This window comes from Sinocyclocheilus anshuiensis, unplaced genomic scaffold (assembly GCF_001515605.1).
Source record: "Sinocyclocheilus anshuiensis isolate Anshui unplaced genomic scaffold, SAMN03320099.WGS_v1.1 scaffold983, whole genome shotgun sequence".
NCBI lineage: Eukaryota > Metazoa > Chordata > Actinopteri > Cypriniformes > Cyprinidae > Sinocyclocheilus > Sinocyclocheilus anshuiensis.
In genome coordinates, this window is record NW_015546086.1 from 473,867 (window position 1) to 483,483 (window position 9,617).

The following is a 9,617-nucleotide window of genomic DNA, read 5'->3' on the forward strand; positions in this document are numbered from 1 at the left end:
GTGTAAATTATTTAATCTGACTGGTAGCAGCCCTATAGTGTATATTGAATTTATTGATAAATTGTAATAATTTGACATGTAAGATGATGCATACATCTAAAAAGGTTAAAAATAGGCCGTTGTAAAGGTAAATATGCAGATTTAAGTATGTAAAAGCTGATAGAACACTGATGAAAATATTGCTTCAGAATAAATTGTTTACTCCACCAAAAATCTCAGTGATGCAGTTATTTTGTGGGGATATTTTGTATGGAATATTGTCTGCTGACATGAAAAGTTCACTGTATATCATAGTAATAAATACCATTTATTACAGCATTGATATTTTGTTTTCTTTTTAATTTATACACATTAAATATTACATATATGTATGTAATAAAATGTGTATTTCCATTACAGGTTTAGGTCTTAAATTTCATATAAGGTGGTATTAAAAAGGTCTTAAAAAGTCTTAAATTTAACTTGTTCAAGTCTGCAGAAACCCTGTAGAGGGTCATATTATAAGGAATCAAATTTTCCTGGCCTGCACAGTCACAGTGAGGCAATAAGGGGAAGTGCGTGCTGTTATTCTTAAACATCAGAACAAGTATGGAGACTAAAAGCATCGAAAAGTGCTCTTCCTGACTGTGTAATACCTAATGCTCTGCCTGACCTTCTGAGAGTTCCTAGCATTAGAAACCAGTGGCTGAAGTTTCTTTAAGATGTCTATGTATTTCAGTCTGACAGTTTGTGCAGCACATTTGATTGTTTTATGAACCTATCGCATGTAAAGGCAGTGTTTGCTAAGAGGATGTTTTTCTAATATGGCGCAGGTCTGAGCACAGAATGTTTTTCATTTAATATGCAAAGGGTGCATTTGCATAAAGTCTAAAAGCACCAAGCAGTTTTATTTTTAGCGTCAGAGAGAGTTTGGAAATGAACAACTAAATTATGTTTACAAACCCTGACTAGCATGTACACTGGTGCTCTACAAAAGAATACTTTTGTAATGTTAAAACAATATGTATTTCAAATAAATGTTGTTCTTTTGAACTTTTCATCCATCAAAGAATTCTGAAAAACAAATGTATCAACTGTTGAAGCGCTGATAATAAGAAATGTTTCTAGAGAAACAAATCAGCATTTTAGTATAATTTCTGAAGGATCATGTTAACACTGAAGACTGGAGTTATGGCTGCTGAAAATACAGTTTTGCCACCACAGTTCTTTTAAATTGTAATATTTTTTCCCAATATTACCTATTTTTTGATTAAATACTGTAAATACAGCCTTGGTTAGCATATGAGACTTTGTTTAAAAACATTAAATCTTGCTGACCCCAAACTCTGGACTTTGCTCTTTGATTCATTCTGTGTTTTCTGTTTCTTGTTGTAGGAGTATCTCAACAGCATTCTGCAGCATGCTAAAGATTTCAAGGAATATCACAGGTCCATCTCTGGAAAAATCCAAAAGCTGTCTAAAGCCATCGCCACATGGCACACCAACACCGAGAGAGAGCAGAAGAAGGAGACGGAAAGAATCGAGAAAGAGAGGATGAGGAGACTGATGGTAAGGTGCACTGTTTCCAGCATCATATATAAAACTATAAAAACTGTTTTATTGTCGTTACTGACTTCATTCAAAAATGAGCATACAGCACATCGTACTGTCCAGTTCTTGAACAAATCACTCAGTTGGTGACAAATCACTCAATTTCCTTCTCTTGATCATTGATTCATTCTTTTTAATGAATTATTTTAAAGATTTAATTAACGGATTGGTGAATCATTCTGAATCAATCCCAGAGTCATTAGACTGAATCATGACTTACTCACATGTGTCAGATCTGACTCAAACCGTGAACCAGTATGGTGTACTTTTTGAATGAAATGTTAAAAAAGTTTCATTTAAAAAAAAAAATAACAATCTATATATATTTACTGACAAAAATTATACATATGGAGGAGACAAAAACTGAATCCTTTTAAAGCTCTTAGAGAAGAGATGTTCCTTAAAGATTCTCACAGGCTCTCCATCTGTTTTCCCTAGGCTGAGGATGAAGAAGGTTACAGGAAGCTAATTGATCAAAAGAAGGACAAGCGCCTGGCCTACCTTCTTCAACAGACAGATGAATACGTGGCCAACCTGACTGAGCTTGTCTATGAGCACAGGGCTGCTCAGGCTGCCAAGGAGAAGAAGAGGAAGAGAAAGAAGAAGAAGGTGTGAGGCGACATGACTATGGAAAATAAACCATAAAATCACTCATGCTCAAGTTTGATAGTAAACTATACGTTTACTTTAGACATGCTTCATTTGGTTCAGTTGCTTACAGTTTATCCCACTGTGGTTTGCATAAATCTCAAGTTCAATCAATGAAGTCTACAATCATCAAACACGCAATGCTTATTTCTTTCTTTCATGTTTAACCTTTAGAAGGAAACTGGGGATGCTGAAGGAATGGGAGCCATCGGGCCTGATGGAGAGGTAAGTAAATTGCTATGAAAATGAGAGCAGAAATGTGGATAACCGACCAATGTGTGTCCTTCTGGTAAACTCACTCTGTCAAACCTAATCTAACACAGCCTGTCACAGAAAGCTTGCGTTTATGTTTACTTATTCGAGCAGCTCATAGATGAGAACAGTCAGATGAGTGAGCTGCCAGTCAAAGTCATTCAGACAGAGACGGGGAAAGTGCTACAGGGGACAGATGCCCCCAAGTCCAGTCAGTTAGAGGCCTGGCTCGAGATGAACCCTGGGTAAGCTGTCCTTACATTGCATCCTCTGTGTGTCTGGTAATTGAAAACATCTCTTGTATATCACTCGTAAGTGAGCTGTGAAGCTGCGGTGAGCCATGTGTTTACAGCAGTGAGTGATGAAGGAATTGATGGATAAACTGAAATGCACTGAAGGAAAGAGATGCACTAAAATTTTGGTCACTGAAATAAGGTGCTATTCTGCTACTCACCAAATAAAAAAAATACAGGCCAGGGACATAAAATATAATTTGAGTTGAAATTACTGCACCTGTATATCATCATAAAGCTTCTGCTAAGAAAAAAAAGATCAAATTACATACTACAAAACTGTCAACCTAACAAAAACTCTGTTTAGCAAAAACATATTCACTACATTAATATTAACTGTAAATTAAAACAAAATTAATAATATTAAAGTCGGCTTGAAATGAAAATGACCTATTTGACAGAGACTACAGCTTTGTGCAAGCATCCTTTGTAGCATATTTTAATTTAACTGTAGGGGGAAAGCTTTGATAAGCTTTGATACCATGCTGGTATCGAATTTGATTCGATACCAGCATGGCGCCGCAAATGGCAGCAAGGACGCTGAGCTCCACGATTCTTCTATTGTTTTTGTTTGTTTGTGCACCTTTTTAAGCTTATATTGTCAATAAATCCTTCTATGGCTTCGAGTGTTTACTAGTGCATTATGCCCTTTAAAACAGATATGAAGTTGCTCCACGGTCAGACAGTGAAGAGAGTGGCTCGGAATTTGAAGAGGAGGTGAGTGTCCTCTTATTTCTACTCATTAAGCATTGACAGCTCCTTGGTGTGGAGTGAGTCATACATAAGTACACAAACTCACACACATTATTATCCTTTTCTCTGCATCCATAAAGCATCTCCCATAAGCCTTTCAGCATCTGCCTTAATAACTCCTTTCTGTTTTAGCGTATGATCCTATATTGTGTCGAGCAATCACTGTGCATTAAATGAGCATAATTCTCTAATACTCCCTTTTAGGATGATGAAGAGGTGGTCTCCAGAGCTGAATCGGAAGAAAAGAAAGTCATCGATCCCAACAGTGATGAAGTATCTGAAACAGCAGCCAAGCACATCATAGAGTATGTTGCCTGTTCTCACTTCAAAGCAAAAAATGCCCTGTTGAGCTGGAGTGCAGGAAAAGTAAGACAGCATGATTTGGGTGTTGATAGCTGTTTTGTGTTCTTCTTCTTTTCTTACTTCTGTCAGCATCTGCCTCTGCTGGAGGTTTCGCTTTGCTGGACAATATATATTATGTACAGTGGGGTTCAAAAGACCACTTGTGAAAATTTTTCTATTGTGCAATTTTCCAATTTTATACATTTTTATTTTCATTGCAAATTGTTATTATCAGTTGAACAATTTGAACGAAACATGGAAATTCAGTATATATTTAAGTATTTGCTATGTCCCTCTTTTACTTTAATGACAGCAGCACTTAGGCTGATGTCTCTCTGGTCATGATTTGAGATGATTCAAAGCAGGTTTATTATAGTTAACTAAAACTAAAACCATTAAAAAACGTTTTTCGTTTCTTGAAATAAAATAAATTAATAAAACAAAAAAACGAATAATGACACACCAAAATTACTAAAACTTTAACTAAAATTAACCTGAAATAAAATAAAAATCTAATTCAAAATTCTAACAAAAACATATATAATGTATGTATTTTTAAGTTGACACAATCTCAAATTTGAATAAGCTGAAGTTTTCCTCTAAATACCCTCAATGGGCACTTCATTAGCTACACATTCACTCTTAGACTGTGAAGTGATTGTGGGGGCCAGATGGGGTTACAGTGTCTCGGGAGCTGCTGATCTCCTGGGACTTTCACACATAACAGTCTCTAGAGTTTCTAGAGAGTGGTGTGAAAACTAAAAAACACCCAGTGAGTGGGCAGTTCTGTGGGTGAAAAATTCCTTGTCAATGAGAGAGGTCGGAGGAGAATGGGCAGAGTGGTTCAAGCTGTCAGGAAGATGAAGGAACAGAAATAGCCAAACATTACAACAGTGCTGTGCAGGAGAGAATGTCTGAATGCACAACACGTTCAGCCTAGAACTGAATAGGCTATAGCAACAGAACAGCACATCAGGTTTCACAACATAAATCCATAGATCCCTTCTGCCTTGTGTCAGTGGATCAGGCTGATGGAAATGTCTTATTACAAACTGAGCTTTGTTTGAATGGCACAGCCTGCTTGCGTATTGCTGCCAGTCAGCACAGCCTCTGATCTCATAGTCTGCATGAATTTTCTGCTTTGTTTTGGTGTTTTCTGTAGAACCACAAGGCATGTGTCATTTCACGCTGGCTCAATGAACATGTCCACCAATTTTCAACAAAGGAGAGCCCCATTGATGGAGTTGTAGATCATGTCAACATTGACAGTAATCTTTATGGATTGTTTCCAGAACCTGTTGAAACAATTCAGTCCTACTCGTTTACATGAATTCAGCAGACACTGGAAATCCAATTGCATTCTATGCATTTTATCAGTATGTGTGTTCCCTGAGCATTGAACCCATGACCTTGCATTCATAGCACCATGCCGACCAGTGGATTTACAGTGGCCAGAGACTGTACATGTGTATTGTATATTTCTAAAGTGTTGTGCATCCAGTTTTAATGCATTTATTTTACATATTAGACAGACAAAAGATTTTAGTGAAATGTGCAGTTTTACCTTGTTGCAAGTATAATAGACAATAATAATAATAATTTTCATAAAAACAGAATAAAATTGAGTTACATGACAGGAAATAAACTTTTTATGGCTGGTACATTTTCGCAATTCAGCTGCCATTGGCCGGTGTGGTAATACAGTATGTTAAAGCGATAGTACACCCACAAATTAATACTGTCATCATTTACTCACTCTCATGTCGTTTTTCACTCATTAGATTTCCATTCATCTTCAGAACACAAATGATATTTTTAATATTCTTTAATCATTTTTGTTGATCCCTTTAAAGTCCATGCAACCAAAACTGTATTATACTTCAAATAGTTATGTAAAAGAAATCCATATAAATCAAGCGGTTTAATCCAGGTGTAGAGACATGATTGCTATACGTGAACATTTATTTTAGGCGTTTATTCATATATAATCATTGGTCAATGCACATACATAGAGCACATCAAATATGGTAAACGTAAGTGCTTTTTTGATGCGTGAATATTTTTATTGCTTGAACTTCTAATGGATGGGCATCAATTATGAGAGAATATTAAACATATCTTCAGTTTTTTGAAGATGAACAAAAGTCTTGGGTTTAGAACAACATGAGGGTGAGTAAATGATGACAGACTTTTCATTTTTGGGTGAACTGTCCCTTTTAATTTTGGACCCTGTGTTGCAGGTCTGCTAAACAGGATGTGGATGATGAGTACAGTGTTCAGGCGGGACAGACCAGCTCCCAGTCTTACTATGGAGTGGCCCACACGGTCATAGAGAGGGTGGATAAACAGTCCACCCTACTGATCAATGGGACCCTCAAACATTACCAGGTAAAGCAAATGTTAAACCAGACTCTGAATAGACACATCCAAAGATACATTATACTCAGAATCCATCTTCTCTGAAGAGAGCTGTGCAGGTTTAAATTATATTTCAAGGGATTATACTCTAGAAATGGAAGAGGCTTTTGGAAAGAAATCACATAGAGGGGAATTATCAAAGATTGAGTGGTTTGTATTGAATCTGTTATCCCCTTTGGGCAATAATGGATTTCAAAAGGAGAAAACAGGCCTCTTATCTTCTAATTTTCTTTTCTTCCCCACCTGATTGCTGAGGTGTTTTAAAAACTTCAGGGAGACTGTTTATCCTTTGAAAGAACTAAGTGAGCACTAGGGATTCATGCTTTGATTCCACTCGGTGGCTGTGAAACACCAATTGGGTCTTTTGTCCCATGTTGTTCAATGAACAGTTGTAGAATCTGTGTGTAATGCGTCTACTCAATTGTTTGTTCCTGATGATTGTATATGATATTTCCACTGTATAACGCAAGTCTTTTTGTTCAGATCCAGGGTCTGGAATGGATGGTGTCTTTGTACAACAACAACCTGAATGGTATTCTGGCCGATGAGATGGGACTGGGGAAGACCATTCAGACTATTGCACTTATCACTTATCTGATGGAACACAAGAGGCTCAACGGGCCGTACCTCATCATCGTACCGCTCTCGTAAGTCCAGCAAACAAGCTGTGAATAATGTGATAAGAGGTGTAATGAGCTGAGCTGCCTAAGAGGATTTGCGACGTAAGGGCTTCATTAAGTAGCTAAACACTGTTACACACAGTTCAGTTGACCTCTAATGACTGAAAATGCCATATTGGTTCATGATAGTGATTCGTGATGTTGCGTTTTAGAGGGGACATATGACACAGCACTATAAGGTCACTAAACAGTCGTCATTGATCATGCATGGTTGGTTGGTTGGAGATTGAATTAAATGGATTCTCTGATGGTAGAACATCTTGTTACATTATTTGTGTATTTGGAGTTATCTTATTTTCTTACTAGCATGCATTTAGGCTGCTTTAGCACTGATGTCACAGAGACAGAGATGTCACAAGCCACGGTGAAAATGGCCATCAGCGCTGTTTTAGCTTAAGTTATTGTGATTGATTTGTGCAAGTGCCAGAAATGTCCTCAAACCGCCTCACCTCACATCCATCATTAACTCTGCTCCACGATCACACCATCACATATCATTTAGAGATATGACCTTATTTTAGTGGTAAAACGTTTATTCCATATCAGTGGCTTCTGGTATAAAAATGACAGTATTGATTTTCGTTCCTCTTTTTTACAGGACTTTGTCCAACTGGGTTAATGAGCTGGACAAGTGGGCACCAAGTATTGTGAAAATTGCCTACAAGGTAGCCATTGATTTTTATGATCACTATGTTTTGTGGGGAAGTCATGGCCTAATGGTTAGAGAGTTGGACTCGTAACCCAAAGGTTGCGGGTTCGAGTCTCGTACCGGCAGGGATTGTAGGTGGGGGGAGTGAATGTACAGTGCTCTCTCCCACCTTTGAGCAAGGCACCGAACCCCCAACTGCTCCCCGGGCGCCGCAGCAAAAGATGGCTGCCCACTGCTCCGGGTGTGTGTTCACGGTGTGTGTGTGTGTGTGTGTGTGTGTGTGCGTGCACTTTGGATGGGATAAATGCAGAGCACTAATTCCGAGTATGGGTAACCATACTTGGCCACATGTCACGTCACTTTAATGTGGCCAATATAATTTTACGATGTAATAAAGCATAAAAGTAATAAAATCAGAGGCATTTTGTTTTAATTTGTCTAAGGGCACACCATCAATGCGGAGGTCTTTGGTGCCGCAGCTTCGCAGTGGGAAGTTTAATGTCCTTATAACCACCTACGAGTACATCATCAAAGACAAGCACATTCTCGCCAAGGTAAAAGACACACGCTTACTTTTATGAATTTTCAGATGCTTTTATCTAAAGTAACTTACAGTTCATTCTAGATATAAACTTATGTTAAAAAATTTGGGGTTGGTAAGGTATTTTAATGTTGTTGATAAAAGTATTTTATGCTCACCAAGGCTGCATTTATTTGATCAGAAACACAGTAAAAATATCAATATTGTGAAATGTTCTATTTCTGTTTTCTATTGTAATATTTTTTTAATAATGCAATTTATTCCTGTGATGGCAAAGCTGAATTTTCAGCAGCCATTACTCCAGTCTTCAGTCTCATGAAAACATTCTAATATGCTGATTAGCTGCTAGATTTCTTGTGTTGAAAGCCGTTGTGTTTTCCGTGATGCTTTTTTCAGGATCCTTTGATGATTAGAAAGTTTAAAGGAACAGCATTTATTTATGAATTCATTCATTCCCTGGAACTTAAGCCCATGACCTTGGAGTTTTTTGTGCCAATGCAAAGCACATTTGTAGAAAAATCAGCTCCTTTATGCTCTAATTGTTGATTGCTTCGTAATTCCCAGATTCGCTGGAAATATATGATTGTGGATGAGGGCCACCGTATGAAGAACCATCACTGCAAGCTCACACAGGTGTTGAACACCCACTATGTCGCTCCTAGGAGGCTGTTACTCACTGGAACCCCTCTGCAGAACAAATTGCCCGAGCTCTGGGCCCTGCTCAACTTCCTGTTGCCCACCATCTTCAAAAGCTGCAGCACCTTTGAGCAGTGGTTCAATGCTCCATTTGCAATGACAGGAGAGAGGGTAGATTATTATATTTCACCCTTGTAAATTTACCTGGCTATTTTACACATTACACTGTAGCTTAATGAGGTTTCTCTCTGTTACGGATTGCATTGATGTTTGTTAGGTGGATCTAAATGAAGAGGAGACCATCCTTATCATTCGTCGTTTGCATAAGGTGTTACGTCCCTTCCTTTTGCGCAGACTGAAGAAAGAGGTGGAGTCTCAGTTACCTGAGAAGGTAAGTAGCCACTCTGTCACTTTCTTAAAACTGTTTTTATTAGCCTTTGTTGATGATAGGGAAAAACTAGATGCACATTGCAGAGAGGATATACTATATAGTCACTATGCCTTGTCAAAGCAGCTGTAAATGGTTTAATATATGAAAGGAAGATTCAGTGTGCAATTCAGTGCAATTATAATTTGATTCCACTGTGTCAGTGGGAGATTTTTTAACTTTAATCTTAAATTTCATAATGAGGGCTAAACAGTAAGGATTTTTTTCTGATGGTAGTTATAATCTTTACTGCTTTAGTACCCCATATTTTTATTTTTAGAAATGTATTTTTTTATTTTCTATAAATATGTTTTTATTAAATTACTTATTCTTTACATTTTTTACAAGAAATTTTACAACATTCTTTACAAAACTGTCTTTATTTCCA

General features: G+C 37.4%; 1 protein-coding gene across 3 annotated transcripts in view; it reads left to right on the forward strand.

The window, feature by feature from the left end:
* smarca2 (SWI/SNF related BAF chromatin remodeling complex subunit ATPase 2) overlaps nt 1-9,617 on the forward strand; it is a 53,782-nt gene that overhangs the window by 11,703 nt on the left and 32,462 nt on the right. For all 3 annotated transcript variants that reach the window (XM_016501589.1, XM_016501592.1, XM_016501590.1), the window contains exons 9-20: nt 1,375-1,548; nt 2,029-2,199; nt 2,413-2,463; nt 2,605-2,735; nt 3,443-3,500; nt 3,741-3,841; nt 6,119-6,266; nt 6,780-6,943; nt 7,575-7,641; nt 8,069-8,179; nt 8,731-8,973; nt 9,080-9,193. In XM_016501589.1, coding sequence (XP_016357075.1) covers nt 1,375-1,548; nt 2,029-2,199; nt 2,413-2,463; nt 2,605-2,735; nt 3,443-3,500; nt 3,741-3,841; nt 6,119-6,266; nt 6,780-6,943; nt 7,575-7,641; nt 8,069-8,179; nt 8,731-8,973; nt 9,080-9,193 — 1,533 coding nt within the window. The remainder of the gene's footprint in view (nt 1-1,374; nt 1,549-2,028; nt 2,200-2,412; nt 2,464-2,604; nt 2,736-3,442; nt 3,501-3,740; nt 3,842-6,118; nt 6,267-6,779; nt 6,944-7,574; nt 7,642-8,068; nt 8,180-8,730; nt 8,974-9,079; nt 9,194-9,617) is intronic.